We start from the raw sequence: 20,365 nt of genomic DNA on the forward strand, positions 1-20,365 counted from the left end.
AGATTGTTCATGTAACCTACGTAACTACATGACTGTGGACGCTTGCTCACGCCACCTGTTGTGTTGCAAACAATTAGATGTACTCTAAATACCATTAATGTAAAAGCAATCCTTAGCAAATCTGCTATAGAAATGTTATGAAATGCATCTCCTTGTGTATGCTAGGGTAAGATGACTTACTTTAGTCTAAACACCTCGAGCCTAAGGCTGTCTCTCTCCTTTTCAAACTCTTTGTTGTGCTGGGGACAAAAAGGAAAACACTTGTTAAAAATAACACATGAAATATAGAATGTGTGACTGGGGTTTTACATGTATGCATCTCAATGTGAATCAAGTATGTTTGCCATATTTAATATATTGTATATATTACTCTTATTACACTTTTCTGAGTAAATTACTGCAGTGTTTGTTACCCTTTCAAACTGTTTCTGTTGTGTTGAGACAGAGGAGAGAGTTCTCTCCAGCTCTGACACTCTCTGCTTTGTTGCCTGCAGACGGTTATTCAACTCATCTGCCTCAGCTACACACACACACACAGACACAAAGAGAGACACACAAACAAACTGTTAACTAAGGTCTTGCCAAGATGAAAATGTTTCATTCGAGTGCATGTAAGGCTAATTATAAAGCACACCTGCTTTCTGCCGTGCAGCATGTTGTGTGTATTGTAGTGCTGTTTGTAGCTCTGACTTCTCCGATACCAGTATACCAATGGTCTGGATGTGAACCTTGGGAGAGGAAAGACAAACAAAGAACCCAACTTTTTTGTGAGACTAGATAACGTCAGCTGATTTTACATTAAGTCCCTGATTAATGCACATAAACTAAACTCTCTACAGAGAAATCACGCTCAGTGCTTTAGCCTTGCTACGCAGGGTCAGGGTGAGTAAGTTAGTAAAGTTTATTTGTACACCACTTATCACAGACAGAGTCACAAAGGGCTTCACAATAGGGTTGCACAACTGTGATATGGGTTATGAATATTGCAATATAGATAAACATAAATAAAATGACAAAAACACATCGAAATAGATTCAGAACAAATTAAACCATTTTTTTTTTTACAACACAGTACTTGTTTGAACTGACAGTCATATTGGACTGGTATACCATGAATGAATAAATAACAACCATATCTACAGAAGGACATGTTTTATTGGTTGGACGGTATAAAATAAATTAAGAGAACAGGACACAATTTTGTTTTGCTTCTCTAAATTGTTCCGTTTTGTAGTCTATTTCTTCACTTTTCTCTATGTCAAAATATGCACACACGTGGTTTGCTGCATAAGGTTTGTCAGGTAGTGCAACAGATGGGACACAGTGCGCCATGATATAAACAAAATATTGCATCCATAGCAGCCACTCTTACAACATGAGGCAACACATTCTCAACAGTCTAGGATCAAAAAAGAAGAAGCTCTCCCAAACTGGATCTTCCTGAATTTAACAGACAGCCAGTGTAAAGAGGCCAGGATAGGGAACAGGGAGGGTGTGTTCACAGATCACATTTCTTTCCATTTTGTATTATGATCATGATGATATCATGATGACACCATGGACTCTGACATTATACACCGATACATTACATCGTCAAATGACGAATTGTTAACCACTGTCTTTATTTGCTGAGCCCACTAAATGGTGCTCTTGGTTTTAAGAGAAAGGACTAAGGTATTACAACATCATTGTATTCTGAACCCTTTGTTGAGCAGAGAGCGCCATCTAGTGGGCTCACAAAATAAAGACACTGGTTCACAAAGCTTCATTTGGCCCTCACTAACATAGAGGCTTTTTACCAGTTTTTCTTTCTGCAATGACACAGTTCCAGAAATTCTAAAAACACATCAGACTAATTCAGTGTATGCGTTTGGGTTAGAGAATTTACCTGTAATTGCTCCCGCATGGCTCCCTGCTCTTTTGAAAATCTCTGTTCGAATTCTTTTCGCTCCTGAAGGAAGAAAATACCAAAGCTCATAAATGACCAGGAAGCTAGTGACAATGTAAAACAGTTAATTAAGACAGGAATTACCAGACAGAGAGAATAGACTGTTTACCTTTTGTAGCTGATCGGAGAGTCCCTGAGATTGCTGTGCCTGCCAGACCAACAGGATGTACATTTTAAGTTTGGAAAACAAACATTTCTTTCATCAGCCCCGCAGCTATTCTAGCTCGATAAAACAACTAAACATCAGGCACAAAAGCCCTCATCTGCAAGCCACACAGGACAGGGAAAGCACGGACCTTTTCTGTTATGCTATTAGTCTTCTACACTTAGGCATCAACCATCAGGTAATGACAACTCTGACTAAAGTGTGCGCCCAAGCTGCTCCATATGCAGTTTTTACACTTTACAGAAATTTATTTTAGTTAACCAAAGTTAAATAAATAAATAACATGAAAACCATGCTTGACTTCTTCTAGTGTGAGGTTAATCAAGATGACATGCAAAATGCATACAGTACATGCACAGACGTGGTACACATACACTCACACTCACACTCTTACCAGCTGGTCTAGCTTGGTATTTAGCTGAGAGTTTGTTAGGTTGCTGGATTCCAGGGCGGCTGCCAGCTCCTGGTTCCGACCCTATCACATGCACACATGCATCCGGGAAGGGAGAAAAAAAGGGGAGGGATAGAGTGCAGTGGCAAAAGTCAAACAAAGAGGAAAAACATTCTCATGTGAATTATTAACATGAAGACAAACCATAGCACCTTTACAAGTGGTACCAAAATGAGACGAGAATCAAATTACCATGATAATATTTAAAATATACCGTAAAATACATGGTTGCTAAACTGTAAATGGAGAATTGTTAGGTAAACAGTGTTTCTGTACTTTTTAATTCTTTTCTCCCGGTATTCCTATTTAATTTGCAGAAGTTTTGTTTTGTTCTTTGTGATATTAATCTTTTTCATCCATCTAGCCTGCCATAGATAGCAGATGATATCATTCTTCATCTACCATTCATCCATCAATCAATCCAACTAGACATTCAGTCCTTTTTCAAATTTTAGCAATAACTTCACTTGCAATGTGGCCCTTACAGCGTTAGAGGCTAGCAAGTAAATTATCCAATAAAAGAAATAAAAAGGGGCTACCAGAGAAAACTAATTCTGGGCACAATATGTGTTGATAATTGTGTTTCTATCGATCTATCTATCTATCTATCTATCTATCTATCTATCTATCTATCTATCTATCTATGCATGCATGCATGCAGGCATTGTGTGATAATGCAATTTCATGCTTAAAAGAATTTACAGAGGACAGCAGAGAAATACGCCTCACATTGCGTGGCCGCCACTTTACTGTAATGGTATCGTATGGTATTAAGATTGTGACTTGACCATGACTGACTTCTAACTTGGGTTTTCAGTTCACAGAAAATATTAGATTTCTATCTTACCTCCATATCTCTCTCACCAACTAAAGGTGGACTGTCCCCATTCACATAAGCAGCAGATGACTGAAATGACATAGACAGGCACATCAGTGCACTTCCAAAAAACAGAAAATTAATCATGTGTCAAGTTTAAAGAGAGGCCCTATGAGCAGCCTCACATCCTGGAAAGTAAATGTCCCAAATTGCCAGTACTTTTAAAAATAAAATCTACAACACTATTTCCGTAGACATTCATGAGAAGAATTATGAATGTGTGTTAATGAAAAATGACCCATGGATGGATTACAGATGGGCAATCTCTAATGTCAGCAATGGTCACACCTGAATTTTACCACCATGGGGGGCAACAACACCTTGGCATATTTTCTTGAGTGTAATGTAAAAACAGTGTTCTTATATTTACTTATGGAAAGCAATAAACTTAAAATGAACATTCCAAAACTGGCAAGTGTCAGCTACATCCTTGTTATTAAACATCGCCAAGGAAACATGTGATCTTGTGAATTGCAGTCACAATCCCGTTAATACCTTTCTGAGCCCATGTGGCCTTACACCATCACTCAGTTAGCACCTGAGATCATTTAAGTTTGGAAGTCTTTAGTCCTTAGTCCTCAGGGCTCACTTTGGGATTGGGCCTATGTAATTGGCTGATGATAAAACTAAACCAAGTTCAGAGGAAATACATCAAGCTGGTGCTGCACCAGTTGATACTGTCAGTGCGCTTGAGGTCATTTGGAACAATTGGAAATTTGAAAATGCTTTCAATGCGTTCTTGTCAAGAATAGATGCAATACAAGCTAGCTGAAAGTGCACCTCAGTTGTGGTGTTTTATTGTTAAAAGCACAACACTGTACGACAAAGAAGTGTGTTTGAAAGAGAGAGAGACAGGATGACATCGTACCTCAGAGACCAGGCCGTTCAGTTGCTGTGAGAGCTGTCGCAGGCTCTCTGTGGAAGAGAGTGGTCTGCAGGATAACAGACATAAATAATCAATCGCAGACTTTAACCATGTACTATGCATTAGTAACGGCTAGGATAGTGGGATATATTTAAGCCACAGTAGTATTGCTTACTATACTCAATTTACAACAAATGGTATTACGTTAAAGTAGCCTCTAAGGCACAGCATAAAAAGGAAATGTGTAGAGGATAGAATGACTTCATAGAAAAAGCTGTTCCCAATGATTGTTTCCTGCCCTTGCCATTCATCAATACCTCCAAATTTTAAATATAGAGTGTTTAACTAACAAATATCATGTCTGCGCCATGTGCAAATTCTGAAGAAGCCTTTTCTGTCATGATGACACCCATTATACCCGTGTACCCATTCATATGCAAACTCTGTTCTACATATGTATGGTGTGTGTTGCAGTAACAACATATAAGGGTGCCATGGGCAGTGAGGAATAAGGTAACCCACCTCTCTTCTTCTGTTAAACTCTCATTGCCGTTGGTATTGGGATAGTCCTGCAGAAAGAGAGTGAGATCAAAAGAGTGCGAGGGTTAGACGGACAAACAGGGAAAGAAGTAACAGAAAAATACAGTAATGCAAATCACAACTAAACAAAGCAGGAGTTTCTGTTGTTTGCAGCACACACATATCAGTAAAAATACTGCAAATGGCAATAGATATACTGTATAGCATATAATCTTAGATGTGAAGGAGTTAAAAGGAGTAAGAATGACAAGATATGACGTAAGTTACGCAGAAAGACAAAGAGAGAGAAAATCACAGAGTAAGAGAGACACACCTGCAGGTCAGTGTTGTGACCGACAGTCTCAGAGTTAGTAGCAGTGTTAGCGCTAGCGGGGTTAGACACAGGGGAGCCGTGACCGAGCTCGCCCGTTGGGTCCTCCAGCATCTGGGGAACTGAAGACCCGATGGCCTCCACATGAGCAAAGGTCTGAGGTGACACATACACAAAAATGCACACAGTGGTTTAACGCCAAGAAAAAGAGCTGTTATGATAAAAAAGCACTTTATATGTTTTTATGTCCACAGAAAAAAAACTTGATTCCTGTACTGACCCTTTTAAGGTTTTAATTCAGTTGACACAACGTGATGTAATGGATATGTCCAGATGAATGCATGATAGTCCACAGTATATTAACAGTCCAAGAGGACATACTAATGTAAAAATAATCTAATTTTGATGGTTTCTATTTTTTGTCACCGTTGCTGCTATAAACCTGTCCTGTTATAAATACCCTGAAGCAACTTACAGTTAGTTTTAAGAGTGCCTGTAAAGTGCCAGATGTCACAGCCATGCAACAACAACTGAGATGTATCCATGCCAACCACTGTGCATTGCCCATTTACACTGAACTTCTACAATAGATGGAAAAATCTAGAAGATCACCAACAACACTGAAATTCACTCACAGAAATAACTGTGCACCCTCCACTTTTCTCACTTGACATGGATTTAAAAGCAGCAGCAATGCAATGCTTTCTAGTTTGTGTGAGAAAAAGAATATGTGCACATAATATGACATAAAAATGGGGAAGTAAGATACAATATTAAATACCGCATTAGGAGCAGCTATTTACAACAGAGGGATGCAGAGACAAAACCAGGCAGGGCAGAAACAAATAAAAGAAAGAGAGACAGGCAGAGGCTCACCTGACTGTTGCTATAAGGAGGTAGGACTACTCCATTGCTTTGACTAAGTGCTTTCAGAATTCTGTCAAACTACAGGAAAGAAGAAACAAGGGTGGAAAAATGAAAGAGATGTGAAAGGGTAGAGAAGGATTTAGAAAGTGACAAAAAGGCCCAGAGAAGCACCTACAAGAAATCTCAGAAGGAGGAGGTTTAAAAGTGATGAGGGTGTGTAATAAGGAAAAACTAAAACTAGTATGCACATCCAAGAGGTTGGCAAATACTGCCTGCATTTTAATAGAGTCTTTTTTTCTCAAACACTAAAAAATCAGTACAACCATATCAGAATAAAATGTAGACAACACTGAGATCAGAATAAGTGTGCAGTGGCAGCAAACATTTGTGGATTGGCATAATCTCTGACTACACTTCCCAAACTGCTTCAGCAATCAGCTCTATAAACTAAAACTAAATCTGCTCACATTTCTCCTTGCAAGCATAACCGGCACATGCCACCCTTTGTGTGCGGTCTGCTTTAAAGCTCTTATAAGCAAATTGAGGACACAAACAGCAGTGCTTGACAATCATATGTAATAATAATGTAGACACAAGCAGCAAATACACAAATTAAAAGTGTCAATGAGCGAAAATAGAGAGGCATGTGACTGTTTTCGGCTGCCATTTTTCAAGATTATTGTTGTGGGGTTATTCCCTTCATTTGATCGTGACAGTGGACAGACAGGAAAGGTGGGAGAGAGATGGGGGATGACACGCAGCAGAGAGCTGCAGGTCGGATTCAAACCCATGCCGCTGCAAAGGACTCAGCCTAAATGGGGAGCACGCTCTTACTGGGTAAGCTACAAGTTAGTTGTTGTGTCCAAAGTTTAGTGCTGACCAAGACAATTGGGATTAGTTTAAGAAATGTAAACAAGTCGGAGCATTTTTTTCTTCTATCTCAGAATGCATGTGTGCTGTAGCCAGAACTTACTCCACAGCACTGTGGAGATAGGACTGGCAATGCAAGACTATTATATGGCCAACAAAGGCAGAATGACAATCAGGCAAATAAATGGAAAAGACAAACCGCGACTGACTTACATTGTCTGGAGAGTTTCTGTCTGTTGAAGGTGCATCATTTTGGCTCAGTCCCTTCACCTTCCTCTTCTTCTTTGCCCCTGCTCCGCCTCCTCCTCCTCCTCCTCCACCCTTTTCTCCTCCCACGCTAGCAGGGGAGCTCTTCTGCTGAAACTCCTTCAGCTGAGCAGCACAAATGAAAAGGAAACAATAGATGTGTAAGAAGTGCAGCAAGCAATTTTTGACTGCCATAAAGAAAATGACACTCTGCAATTGCCCCCAACTTTCAACCATCTAGAGACATTGCTCACCAGCAAGATCTAACCACTGGAGAGTCTCCTCAAGCTTACTGAATTAGGAGATGAGATGAAGCAGAGATAAACTGCTCCCATTGACTTAAAAAATACGGAAATACATAGCAACTGCCAACAAGTTATTGACTCTGACTTGCTTGTTCAATAACTTGCTGTTATAAACCGAACAGGATGAAGTTAATAACTTGCAGCAAACAATTATCATCTATGTGTGGTTTTCCAAAGCGAAGGTAAAAAAAGAAAAGAAACAACACTCTTCCTCTGCCTGCTTGTGCTTAGGCATGCTGTCTAGTGACAGCTATCGTGGGGGACCAAGGGGAATCATTGGGGAACTACATGTAAAGGAGCTGCCAATTCTGAAATACTGGGATTGAATCGCAGCGAAATGCTAAGTGTTATAACCAGAGCCACTCTTCCGCGAGGATTGTAGGGCATCAAGGGATTCTGGCGAGTCCTTTTCTTAAGCTGACATTTCACAGCTGATAAGCCCATATTTCTGACTAGCCGAACACACCTAGCTAGCCAAAGCACACAGCAGGACAGGGAAGAGGGGTGTCAGCTGTCAAAACAGTTCCCGTCATTCTATCCTGCTAACTGTGCTACACTGCTAGCTCGACGTTTGTTTTAAAATAGCTGTTTGTTGACGATTCCTTTAAATAATTGAGCCATCCTGCAGAATAGACAGAAGGCTGCCCGATCGTAGGCACACATAGCAAACTACTCATTAGTTAGCCAGATGGCTAACGTTAACCTAAGGTTTGCTAATAACCACATAACCACATTTAACGCTACCTAGAAAAACACATGAAAGACCCAAGTTAATTACTGGCTAACTCAACGGCGTAGGATGCTAAAAACGTCTCTGAGACCTAAAATAGTCTGCATAATGTGGGAAAGTTAATGCTAGCAGTAGAGGCCCAGGAGAAGCACCGATCTTTCCTGCGCATTGAAGCGTCAAGAGGAGCAAGAGACGCGGGACAAGCGACAGCGCAGAGGTCGGACGACGTGTAATGACAACACCCCATGCTCCGTAAAGAAATGTATAACACAACGTAAGAAAACACTGTCAACACAAATGCGCAGAAGAGAAATAGCATCATCGCTACCCATTTTAATTAGCTGGGTCACTTGCAAAATACTTTACCTTTTTCTTAGCCGCAGCGAGTTTTATTTGCCTGCTCTGATCGGCCATACTGCTGCTCTGGTCAACGGACCGAACCACGTCATCAGTTTGGTGTCTGATGGTATTGGGATAACTGCCGGTAGGGGGGGGTCGCAGCCAGAGCCCAGGCTCTATGCTCAAGCTGCTCCTTTTTCTTCTTCTTTAGATTTTAATGGCAGTTTGCATCCTTTATTGTGTTGCACCACTGCCATCTTCTGGAGTTGGTTAACTCCTCCAGTGTCCAGTTAACCTAAAGCCTATTTTTCGTCAGTCATGCTGTCAACAGGAATCGGATTAACCAGCAGCCTTGTCCACTTCCACACTCCATTGGACCTATGTTCTTTACTCCTGCTACTCTTAGCCCAAATATATTCAGATTTAGGACCTGTTTACTGTGAGGTGCACTAAAAAGGATAATTAAACAATACCTTTTACATGACAAAAAGGGGTTTGTTTTGCATGTAAATGAAAAACTTAATTTCAGTTATTAAAAATGTAGTCTATGTCAGAAGCCATAGTTTGGTTGAGCCACAGTAACCTAGGCATATATATATATATTTGTTGAAATATAACCAAATCAATAACTGGAGACCACTTTAAGTGTCCTACAACCAGCTTGGCTGTAAGCTGGACACCTTCTCACTCATGTCTATAGGCTGTCAAAAACTCACTGTCTTCCCCCCATGATTCTTTCAGCTTTTAAGAAGGGAGGAGTCTTTGCAGAAGGAAAGGCTGTACTGCTCAACAATCCTTCTGAGGACACATCAGTTACTTTCTTCCAGTTTTACCAACAGCACTCAAACTATGCAGGGACTAGAGGAGACTGGATAAAATGAACTCAAAAGACACATCAAACAGCTTAAGTAACCTCCGTGGACCAGCCCACTTAAGAAAGGTTTAGAACAACAAAAAATTCCCATCACCAAAATAATTAGTTTATCTGTTTCAAATATTATATTATTCTATGTGCTAATGCAGTGTATGCCTTATTTGGGCTTGTTTAAATTTAAAAAAAACTATGTTGGTGTTAATCTTTTATAGAAAAAAACATTGTTTTAAAGATAATCTTTATTGTTTTTTCCAGGAATGTTGAGTGTGCGTATCTTGAGTCAGTACCGAATAAAGAAGATCATTGCTATAATATAACTGATACTACTTAATTCTTGAAACAAGTTGATTTGTTTTGGAAATAAGTGAATTAATCCCTCCCCTTGGCAGCTTTTGTTGTTATATTTTTCACTGTGTTCCTCACATTTAGCCTGACATGCCAAGTATTAATGATGACTAGGCCTGCTTCTACAACAGAAGAAGGCTGTGTTTTTGTTGAAAATACAAACAACAGGTGGACATTAACAACAACACACATATGATTCTATAGTTACAGTACTTCCCTAAATGTCCTATTTACAGTCATACTTTGGCTGGGGTAAGCATACATTTGAAAGGGATTAAGTGTGTCTTTGGCAAATAGTTACCTAATCTTGACCTATTTAGAAATGGGCTGTACCGGCTATGACCTGTTTGACCTACAGTGTACAAATGAATATGTACATCTGTGAAGATGACCAGTATGTGATCACTGTAGAGTAGGCTGGGTAGTGCCAATTATTGCAAGCTGATGCATTTCAAGCTGGATACATACACTGGACATACATACACTATATGTATATAGGCTACATACACACAGTGTATGGATAGATACACTGGTCTTAATTCATGATTACAAGTGTCTACATTCACTGATGTAACGTCCAGACAATGCAGTTCATCTCATGTTACCACCTTTACTTTGCATATTACACATCTTACAAACCATTGTAATGATTCATCACTACTCATACCAATACAGTGTCCACACAGTCACACATCTTGGAACAATCGCAACATGAGAATTAATGTCAGTCCAATACATGAGGGGTCACTTTTTTTTTTTAAAGCAGCAATAACTTCAACTGTATAATATGTGAAAATGCACCCTTCCTTAGTCTTGGAGTGGCGTGTCAACGCTCCAACTGTGTTCATAAATGCACATGACAGACAGCCAATGAGCATCGGCACAGTAGGCTAAAGTTGTGACGTCGCCTCGACCCAATGTCTGCAAATCAGCAGCGGACAGCGTGCTGCACGAAACCAATCAGCGCGTTCCAACGAGCAGCTGCTCAGCCAATCGCGGGGCTCCACGACGGGGAAGAAGTGACGGCTTATATATGGAGAGAGCACAGTTCATTCAACATCATTAAACAGAAGCTAGAATACCGACTGAAAAAGAGAGAAACACTTTGCTGTGAGGGTAGTTCCAGTTTTGGCAACGTCAAGGCCGTTGAAGTATTCACAATACTGCGATTAAGGTGAGTTATATATAAACATTGTTGTAAATGTGAGAATGCGACAACGTAATATTTGTATTTTCTACAACGTTGGACCTCATTTTCCCTTCATTATGATGAAACCAGCTAAGCTAACGTTTGACGATGGTGATATCATTTACATTGACTTTTTGAACTAGATGGGCATTCACTTTGATTGTAAAAAAAACTTTTAAGTGCTCAACATGGTATAGTACTTTCCATCGCATGTCGTTACTTAGCTAGCTAGCAAGCAAACGTTACCGGCGGATAGAAAAAAAATCTAGTCAGTGGTAACATTTGGAAGCGGCAGTGGTGCTCCTCCCATTTCACCAATATTCTCTCTACGTTATACGTGCTACATTTTTCGATGTTTTCTTGCTAAAGGCCACGCTTCCCACCAATCAGTAAATGACACCCAGTACCACAGTTAGCTGGTAGCGACCTGACCCAAGCGCCCAAGTCATGGACGCAAAGCCACTTTTTTTTTTTTTTTTTTTTAACATTGTATTGCCTTCTCTCCAGATTTATTTGCAGATCTGAGTTCAAACAAGCAACGATGAAGCTGATGTGGGTTGTAATGCTGGTGGCTGGCACCGTGTTTGCCGATGACGACGACAAGAGGGAGAGCGTGGGGACCGTGGTTGGAATCGACCTGGGGACCACCTACTCGTGGTAAGAAAATGTGTAAAAAAAAACAAACAACAACCTGGCATTGTTTTTAAACAATGCTTTGATGCAACTTTGAAAGATCACCTCAAATTGTTAACGTTATAATTATAATTTCTCATTTTGTATATTTAAATATTTGTTCTTACATTCTTATATTATTATTATTTCATGTATATTGTATGTATAATTTGTGTGCTGCTGTAACACTGTAATTTCCCATTTTTTGGGATCAATAAATATCGATCTAATAAGTCATTTCTAATCTTTTCCTATAGTGTCGGCGTGTTCAAGAATGGCCGTGTGGAGATTATCGCCAATGACCAGGGTAACCGTATCACCCCATCATATGTGGCCTTCACCAGCGAGGGGGAGCGTCTGATTGGTGATGCTGCCAAGAACCAGCTGACCTCTAACCCCGAGAACACCGTTTTTGATGCCAAGAGATTGATTGGGCGCTCTTGGGGTGACTCCTCTGTGCAGCAGGATCTTAAGTACTTTCCCTTTAAGGTAAGTTTCTACTGTTGACAGTGGGACGTTATAGTTAATAGGTTTTTCAGTTACAATTGAGTGACACATATGAATATTTATCCGTATTCCTCTACAGGTTACTGAGAAGAAGACCAAGCCTCATATTCAGGTTGACATTGGTGGTGGCACGATGAAGACATTTGCTCCGGAGGAGATCTCTGCCATGGTGCTGACTAAGATGAAGGAGACTGCTGAGGCTTATCTGGGCAAAAAGGTACACAAAACGGAATATAATATGCATCAAAAGATGTACCACTCCCACATAAACAATGTGTTATTGTATATAATGTTCTCATGTCTTCCTCAGGTCACACATGCTGTGGTCACTGTCCCTGCCTACTTCAATGATGCCCAGCGCCAGGCCACTAAGGATGCTGGAACCATTGCTGGTCTAAATGTTATGAGAATCATCAATGAGCCGTACGTGTCTTAATGAAAATGATTTGTTCCCCAATTATCATTTCAAAATTGTAAATTTCCCTCCCTTTGACTATAATACATTTTAATTGTATTCTGTAGAACCGCTGCTGCTATTGCTTATGGTCTGGACAAGAAGGATGGCGAGAAGAACATTCTAGTGTTCGATCTGGGTGGTGGCACCTTCGATGTCTCCCTTCTGACCATTGACAATGGTGTGTTTGAAGTGGTGGCCACCAACGGTGACACTCATCTGGGAGGTGAAGACTTTGACCAGCGTGTCATGGAGCACTTCATCAAACTGTACAAGAAAAAGACTGGCAAAGATGTGCGCAAAGACAACCGTGCTGTGCAGAAGCTGCGTCGTGAGGTTGAGAAAGCAAAGAGGGGGCTGTCTGCTCAGCACCAGGCCCGCATTGAGATCGAGTCCTTCTTTGAGGGAGAAGACTTCTCTGAGACCCTGACCCGTGCCAAGTTTGAAGAGCTCAACATGGTAAGTTAGCCAACCCATCGGTTACTTGTGTATAAACAATGACTCGAGCACAACACAAACTTATTGTGTTTAAAAAAAAAAGTATGTCTGACTAGCCTTTTAACCTTATCGTTTACCTTGCCAGGACCTGTTCCGTTCCACCATGAAGCCTGTACAGAAGGTGCTGGAAGACTCTGACCTGAAGAAGTCTGACATTGATGAGATTGTCCTGGTCGGAGGCTCCACCCGTATCCCCAAAATCCAGCAGCTGGTGAAGGAGTTCTTCAATGGTAAAGAGCCTTCTAGGGGCATCAACCCTGACGAGGCTGTGGCATACGGAGCTGCTGTGCAGGCTGGAGTGCTTTCTGGAGAGGAGGACACTGGTAAGTCATCCTCCGTATACTCTGTAGTACCTATTTGACCGACTGAGCCTGTAAATTTGAGCTTGTTGTTAACCAAACACTTTTCTCTCTTGTAGGTGATCTGGTTCTGTTGGATGTGTGCCCCCTGACCCTTGGTATTGAGACTGTTGGAGGGGTAATGACCAAGCTAATCCCCAGGAACACTGTGGTGCCAACAAAGAAATCCCAGATCTTTTCTACAGCTTCTGATAACCAGCCCACTGTCACCATTAAGGTTTATGAAGGTAAGAGTTGGACTAAACTTGCCAGATATGGATTGGGAATCTGGTTATAAACATTAATCATTAGCATTTGCCTTGTATGGAATAGTGCACAGTCATAACTAGTTCTCTCTCTATAGGTGAGCGTCCACTGACAAAGGACAACCATCTGCTGGGCACATTCGACCTGACTGGCATCCCCCCTGCTCCTCGTGGTGTACCACAGATTGAGGTCACCTTTGAGATTGATGTTAACGGTATTCTGCGTGTCACTGCTGAGGACAAGGGCACAGGCAACAAGAATAAGATCACAATCACAAACGATCAGAACCGGCTGACACCTGAGGACATCGAGCGCATGGTGAACGACGCAGAGCGCTTTGCTGATGAGGACAAGAAGCTAAAGGAGAGGATCGACGCCCGCAACGAGCTGGAGAGCTATGCCTACTCCCTGAAGAACCAGATCGGCGACAAGGAGAAGCTAGGCGGCAAGCTGTCAGATGATGATAAGGAAACCATTGAGAAGGCAGTGGAGGAGAAGATTGAGTGGATGGAGTCACACCAGGAAGCCGAGCTGGAAGACTTCCAGGCGAAGAAGAAGGAGCTAGAGGAGGTGGTTCAACCAATTATCAGCAAGCTTTATGGTAGTGCGGGCGGACCCCCACCTGAGGGCGCTGACGGTGAGCAAGAGGGGAAGGATGAGTTGTAGGCATGTTTTAAAGTCAACTCTTCTGTCACCCCTTGCCTCTCTGGTAGGTGCCTCCTAGATGTATATATTGGACTGAAGGGACTCAAATAGTGAGAGGAATGGTTGGGAAGGGGTGGCGATAACAAGCAACCATACTGAATCTTCTGAAAGACTTTAAAATAAGTTTCAGTTTGTGAGGTGTTCTCTTCGCTGGAAGGTGGAGATATTCGTCAGCCCAGATATGAGGCTTTCTGCTGCTGTTCTCAGGCAGTCCTGATTGGGTTCTTTAGCAGGGAGGGACATAGTGGGGGGATGGGCTGGGCAGGTTTTTGTTTGTGGGTCCATTAAGTCTGTGTAATCAAGAGCTCGTTGTGTTCACAGGCACTGCTAAAAGTTATTTATTGAATCTGGTCATTGTACTTCTGGAAAGACATTGAAATAAATGTTTGATACAAAATGTTTCTCGATTGGTCTCTTCAAAATTTGGCATAGTCCACCAAATGTTTGTCACTGAATACTATGTCAAACCCTTAGAAATATTGAACAATGGCTCATATAATATGTCCGCGCCCAGATTCATGTTTTCAGAACTCCAGTAAATTTACTAAACAACGTTCATTTCACTGCTGACGGTACGAACTTAAACAAATTGACAGGTTTCAATAAAATATTTATTGAGTACTTCACATTTTATTACAACTTGGCTAAATGAATATTACAGCATCATGTCACCACAGTCACAATACAGTCATTATGAATGACACCTTGGGTGTCCATTCCTCCAAATGCAAAAGCCAGGTTTATTGTCTCTGATGCTGCTGGGTTGTTGGATTCTTCCTTATCTCCATTCCCCTCACCACAAACCTTCCAGGGCAATAAACACATGGAGTGGTCTAAGCGGTTGGGTGGCAAATCCCCTTCAAACTTCAGGAGAACCCATCTACTTTTGTCTGGAAACAGAAGATTTTATAATAAGTATGGACAAGCTCAAATTAAGGTTTCCAGGAAGAATTATATGTAGTCATAAACAGTGCTTAAGAATTCCAAATCATATTTTAAGAGTTTCTGAAAAACAATATACCTGTGTTAAATCTGTACATTGAGTTGGCAGCTCCATCTGCAGTCATCCCCCCAAAAATGTAGATGTTCTTTCCCAGCACCACAGCTGAGTGGGCTGCTACTCCTGGTGGGATGTCTCCTTTGGCCTGCACTTTTTCCCACTGCATGTTCCCTTTAAACAGACATTGTCTTATTTTCTTAATGTTCCGAGGCTCTACATTTTTATTCTGTATGAAAATCTAACATAAGCTGGGAAATAGATACATTTATGGTTAATGAAAGTTCAGGCTTACTTGTGTCAAGAGAGTACATATCATTGTGGAATTTGTCTCCAGCCATGCCTCCATGAATGTAGATCTTTGAACCTACTGCCACAACAACGTGGCCATGCCTGGCTGGCAGGTTTCTGCCTTTTGTTTCTGGTTGAGACCAGGTAGAAGACACTGGGAATACCAAAAGATAAAATCCATCACATACTTGGGGCAGAATAAGATAGTTACACCTTCAATTGGTGGATTATGTATTAATTTATGTCCAATGCTATTAAATGACTTGGACACAGTGAAACTATAACAAATACAGTACATCTGTGTATATAATATGGAGTCAGGTAGCATCAGTAAAGCTTACATTAACTACTTTCTGTCCACAGGGCTCTAATCTATGGATCTGTTCATTGGGTAAGGATTCAGTTTTAATTGTCATCGTAGGAAAAGCACAGGTGTGACTAAGTGTCCCAGTCAGCATCCACAAAAACAGGACCCTGGTAATGGCACACCTAAATGAACTGCAGGCATTATTAATGTTATCAGTTACACTTGTGCTGTTCCTAAAGAGATGAGATCAGTCACAAAATGAATGTATGTGAAGGGAAATATCTACTGTCAAAATGCCTTGTATAATTTCTAATTTCTCTTGTCCACAACTTTTTTAGAGTGTAAGAAAAATGATGGCACCTTTTCAAACTGCTCTTATTGCCATGTTTGCAATCACAAATATCTAATAATCTCTGATATTTCCCCCAAATATAATCACAATTACAAACTGGATGCTTTCAGTAGGACAAAAATATTAAAAGCCTCTTACACCTACACAAGTGTTTTCAATTCTTCTTCTTAATCAGAACTCTGCTCAGGTTGAAGTTGAAAGCAGTTATGCAGAGATTTACGGAAGGTGCGCTAAAATGTATTTACTAAACTTGCAAGTTGGCATGCCATACCAGGTGCAACAAAACTAAGAGGGCAGCCTTAAAAGCTGTAGGGCAAAATATGTTTGTGTTCGTGGTGATTTAAGATAACTTGTAGAAAGATTTAACGCATGCTGGAGATACAAATGTTTAGCATGTGGTTAATTAATCACAAACCTGAATCAAAGACATGAAGTTTGGGGTCTGAGACAGGTGCAGCTCCTGCTTCCCCTCCAGAACAGACATATAGTCTGTCCCCTATGCAGGCTGAGTTGGTGTGGTATGTCCTGGGAACGGGGGGTTTACCATTTACCACTACATTTTTCCAGCGTGGCCCACTCTCTGGGCACAAAGGTAAGAGCAGATCACACTCAGTCTTCAGAAATCATCACATACTATCTAATCAATCTGTCTGTCACAGCAACATTGGTAATAACAACGTGGAAAAACCAGGTAATGTGAAAGGGAGAGACTACAACCAAACAATGCAGCAGATGATTGTATACAGTAGTTCTGCAACTCGTCTTTGAGTGAAGCCGTCTTAGTCTGCAAAATCACCAGAGTGCTATGCTACTAATGAAGATTACACATTACTAGGTGAATCTAAATGTACCTGTTAGCTGTATATTTTGGATGCAATTGCGATTGCCGCTCTGCTGTGCACCCCCAAACACCCACAGGCTCTGAGGGCCGCTCTCTGGCACAAAGCTGCAGTGTTCATACCGTGACTCCATACCCTCCCAGTCTGGGATGTCCCATTCATGATTATCTGGTGGAGTCAAAAAAGACAAAAATGCCCTAAAAAAAAGCCCTATGATAGGAATGTGAAGGGAATGCGCTAATAACCATGCCACTGACATTACATCACATTTCATATAGCTGACATAACAAATGATGAATGTGTTTTTACCAATATGATGCTGTAACAAGTGATGCCGTTATTAACTTTAGCTTATGTTATCGTTATCATTGGTGATGGGAACTTTATCCATAATGGTTAAAAAATATACAGTTATTAACTAATTCTGCCCTGTAAAAAACATTTTCACACCCATCTCTCCCTCCCCTTTGGTAAATTTCATGTTTCAGTGGTGATTGTTGTGTGATTTCATGACAATTAGATTATACACTGACCTAGCCTAGGTCCAATTTGTTGCGAGTCTTACTTGTTATGTTTGTAACAAGTCTTCAAACTTCTTGTAGATTTTTGGTTTAGAACTTATACAACACAGTAATGCAGATATCCTATCCCTGCCTGGACCGGTCATTTGCTTGCTTTTTTTGTTACCTAGATTTATGATATGCGAATGTAAGAAACTGCCGCTGGGGTTGGCTCCCCCAACAATAACTATTCTTCCTTTTCCTCCATCTCCAGATGGAATAAACGTGCAGGTGTGACCCACACTAACTCCCGGAGCACCGCCCCTTGGTATCAAAGAATACCTGTTGACAACAAAACAACTTTAGCAAGATAAAAAGTTAGCTCTTTAACGTACATCACGAGTGCAATTAAATAATCTGAAATGACTTACCATATTCCTTCTTTGGGTTTATCTAGAGGGTCAAGAACTGGGAGAAACTCCATGGCTGTCAAAGATATATGAGTAAACCTAGTATTATTGTTTTTTTTATACTTCTCTTGTCAGAGATCAAGTTGTTACATTTTCAGTGGTGATCCGGTGCGATAACAAATAGCTGATACACTAGCCTACAACATTATTTGTAATTTTACACCTATGATAACTTTAGCGAAGTCTCTATGATGCTAACGTTATTCTATCCACAGAAGTCATTAATTAATGTGGACTCTAGCTAGCTACAGTATAGTTAAGCTTAAGAGTACGATTGGTGGCGGGTGGCTTGTAAAAACAGTTGTAATACTATATGTGAAATATATAGCTAACGTTAGCTTAATTTAGCACAATGTCACTGTTGGGCAACACACTCAGCAACATCAAGACACTAACTACGTTAGCTAGGTTACATGCTAACGTTTACTCAAAGATCATGTGAAGAACATCGTCCCCACTAACCTGTTCTGTTTCCGGGTGGAAAGAGTAGAGAACTATCGGTATCCTTTGGCACCACTTTCTAACATTCATACAGTGAAATTGGTTATTACTCTTATTACTAGCTACGTGAGACTGTAAAGGCTGTCCCATTCATAAGACGGCTTTACGATAAAACATACGTAAATGTTAAATTGCAACGTTGGTTAGGTTAATACCATAACTGTCTCTAAGGTTAATAGCAAGTTCCAAACGTAGTTGCCATGGTTGTTTTAAGCGCATGCGCACTATCCTGTCAATCCCACTGCTGGTAGCAACGAGCTATTACAAAGTTCGTATTTTTATCATGAATAATAACATTAATGTGAAGTCCTTGCAGAGGTTGGCATAGACGTCTTTGCCTGTTTACACTCTCAAAAAAGTGTCTTCAGTTCCCGTTTGACCTAAAACCTCCTATTTCCCACTTCAAGTAAAAAGGTAGGCTACGAGCGCCACACTTGTTTGTATCAGACATAGTCATTGGTTTCCATTGATAATTTGAGTCACGGAGATAACTAATTACCCTTTCTTCACTTACACATCAGGTTAACGTTTTAAAAGCCCAAAAGAACTGCTGACAAGAAATTATGTTTTCAGGATACCAATAAATCTTGTCTGGAACCAAAATAACCTATCCCCAGGCCAGGCTGCACAGTAAATATTTTACTAAATTAACGTTAGTTCTGCCAAACAAAGATGGCAGCATATAGTGACATTTCTCCGTAAATTGAACGGTGTGGTTGTAACCTATCCTAAATAATCTACTTCCAAACTATTCCATTCAGATATAACTCAACATGGCATTTAGTAAAGCAATTGTATTGTTTTTGTTTCACGAAGGAAATGTTAGCCACACCAGGTTAAGTTAAGATCATATCAAGCTATTTATCCCGATTAAAGTCGTTGCGCAGCAGTTGCAATACAAAGTAGGAAAAGTGCGTCAACTTGTGAAACAAGTTTAAAATTTTTTATATTTTTATTTTTACAGGCTTGATTTGGGATTCGAACTACTCTTAAGTCCAAAAGTCACAGCTTGGGAAATAAGGTAAAAATCTTCTTTAATGTGCAGTAGCAGATACGTTTTTATATTTGTCCACCTAAATGAACAATATCAATTATGATACAACCATGCACTTGGACCTCCAATATCACCTAATTGTCCAGTCAGACAAGCTGAAACATATATTTTAACATTAAAAAGCTACACTTTCTTTTGACCTTTTCATTAGACAGTTAATTTCACATGAGTGCATTGTGTCCATCCCTTTTTAGAGAAGTGTAAGAGTAAAAATACCTCTACTCCCATCGTTATTAGTGTGTGTAGTGTATGTGCAGGATGTAGTATTGTTTGCAGTACTGTACTGTAATTCTGCATGTTGTGATCTACAGCATGTAGCTAAAGTACTGCAACCCCTTTATTTGCACATGCCAAACCAATAGATTACAGGGTTCACACAGTCCTTTTTGTGGGATTATGTGTTGGTTATAGTGCAGACCGATGTCTCAGTCTCTTTTAATGAAAATGTAGCAGTTTCCAACTGATTTTCCCATCACTCACATTACCAGTACAATTTGAAACAATATTTAAGATTAAGTGCCTGAGCCCACATCAACGTTTGAGCACATGTGCACACTTAAAAAATGCATTTCATAACATTTCCAGTAGGTTGTGCCATTGGCTTTTTGTTAAAATTTCAAATGCTGCACTAAAGGTAGCTTGGACTGCCTGAGTGAGTGTTTATGATAATAACTTGTAAGTTTCAGTACAC

The 20,365-nt window shown here is 40.4% G+C and overlaps 3 protein-coding genes and 1 long non-coding RNA gene across 10 annotated transcripts in view; 2 read left to right on the top strand and 2 right to left on the bottom strand.

Annotated features, from left to right (window-relative positions):
- golga2 (golgin A2) overlaps nucleotides 1–8,650 on the bottom strand; it is a 39,887-nt gene extending 31,237 nt beyond the window's left edge. For 3 of the 6 annotated variants that reach the window (XM_034895633.1, XM_034895634.1, XM_034895632.1), the window contains exons 1-13: nucleotides 8,542–8,650; nucleotides 7,108–7,266; nucleotides 6,034–6,102; nucleotides 5,161–5,313; nucleotides 4,830–4,876; nucleotides 4,311–4,374; nucleotides 3,413–3,472; nucleotides 2,509–2,589; nucleotides 2,058–2,096; nucleotides 1,889–1,951; nucleotides 635–728; nucleotides 414–520; nucleotides 181–239 (exon numbers count right to left, since the gene is read on the bottom strand). In XM_034895633.1, the coding sequence (XP_034751524.1) occupies nucleotides 181–239; nucleotides 414–520; nucleotides 635–728; nucleotides 1,889–1,951; nucleotides 2,058–2,096; nucleotides 2,509–2,589; nucleotides 3,413–3,472; nucleotides 4,311–4,374; nucleotides 4,830–4,876; nucleotides 5,161–5,313; nucleotides 6,034–6,102; nucleotides 7,108–7,266; nucleotides 8,542–8,589 (1,043 nt within the window). In that variant the 5' untranslated portion in view covers nucleotides 8,590–8,650. The remainder of the gene's footprint in view (nucleotides 1–180; nucleotides 240–413; nucleotides 521–634; nucleotides 729–1,888; nucleotides 1,952–2,057; nucleotides 2,097–2,508; nucleotides 2,590–3,412; nucleotides 3,473–4,310; nucleotides 4,375–4,829; nucleotides 4,877–5,160; nucleotides 5,314–6,033; nucleotides 6,103–7,107; nucleotides 7,267–8,541) is intronic. The other 3 variants (XM_034895635.1, XM_034895636.1, XM_034895637.1) reach the window with 3 other exon arrangements.
- LOC117958926 lies at nucleotides 88–16,222 on the top strand. The gene is made up of 4 exons (XR_004659823.1): nucleotides 88–99; nucleotides 4,982–4,992; nucleotides 15,545–15,549; nucleotides 16,079–16,222. It is a non-coding gene; the product is annotated as an uncharacterized LOC117958926 (long non-coding RNA).
- Nucleotides 10,636–14,760, top strand: hspa5 (heat shock protein 5). 2 transcript variants are annotated; one of them, XM_034895665.1, is made up of 9 exons: nucleotides 10,636–10,907; nucleotides 11,430–11,579; nucleotides 11,852–12,083; nucleotides 12,181–12,318; nucleotides 12,412–12,524; nucleotides 12,624–13,014; nucleotides 13,139–13,376; nucleotides 13,472–13,639; nucleotides 13,756–14,760. In XM_034895665.1, the coding sequence occupies exons 1-9, from the start codon at nucleotides 10,651–10,653 to the stop codon at nucleotides 14,322–14,324; spliced, it is 2,256 nt and encodes a 751-aa protein (XP_034751556.1). In that variant the 5' UTR covers nucleotides 10,636–10,650; the 3' UTR covers nucleotides 14,325–14,760. The 2 variants fall into 2 exon arrangements, with proteins under 2 accessions (XP_034751556.1, XP_034751557.1); XM_034895666.1 differs by having other exon boundaries at nucleotides 11,442–11,579.
- Nucleotides 14,981–18,837, bottom strand: rabepk (Rab9 effector protein with kelch motifs). The gene is made up of 8 exons (XM_034895681.1): nucleotides 18,582–18,837; nucleotides 18,081–18,135; nucleotides 17,837–17,991; nucleotides 17,162–17,317; nucleotides 16,726–16,890; nucleotides 15,656–15,805; nucleotides 15,385–15,534; nucleotides 14,981–15,253 (listed from the first exon to the last, which is right to left on the bottom strand). Exons 2-8 carry the CDS (start codon nucleotides 18,131–18,133, stop codon nucleotides 15,027–15,029), a joined length of 1,056 nt encoding a protein of 351 aa, XP_034751572.1. The 5' UTR covers nucleotides 18,134–18,135; nucleotides 18,582–18,837; the 3' UTR covers nucleotides 14,981–15,026.
- Between the last annotated feature and the right edge of the window lie 1,528 nt (nucleotides 18,838–20,365).

This window comes from Etheostoma cragini, chromosome 16, assembly GCF_013103735.1.
Source record: "Etheostoma cragini isolate CJK2018 chromosome 16, CSU_Ecrag_1.0, whole genome shotgun sequence".
Lineage (NCBI taxonomy): Eukaryota > Metazoa > Chordata > Actinopteri > Perciformes > Percidae > Etheostoma > Etheostoma cragini.

Bases quoted from the DNA above. Each gene is read 5' to 3' on its own strand.
- hspa5 (XM_034895665.1), top strand. From the start codon at position 10,651: ATGTCTGCAAATCAGCAGCGGACAGCGTGCTGCACGAAACCAATCAGC. The intron at 12,525-12,623 runs GTACGTGTCTTA...TGTATTCTGTAG, and splicing joins ATGAGAATCATCAATGAGCC to AACCGCTGCTGCTATTGCTT. The intron at 13,015-13,138 runs GTAAGTTAGCCA...TTACCTTGCCAG, and splicing joins AGTTTGAAGAGCTCAACATG to GACCTGTTCCGTTCCACCAT.
- rabepk (XM_034895681.1), bottom strand. From the start codon at position 18,133: ATGGAGTTTCTCCCAGTTCTTGACCCTCTAGATAAACCCAAAGAAGGA. The intron at 17,318-17,836 runs GTAACAAAAAAA...TGACTCCACCAG, and splicing joins TTCGCATATCATAAATCTAG to ATAATCATGAATGGGACATC. The intron at 16,891-17,161 runs GTACATTTAGAT...CTTTGTGCCCAG, and splicing joins CCAAAATATACAGCTAACAG to AGAGTGGGCCACGCTGGAAA.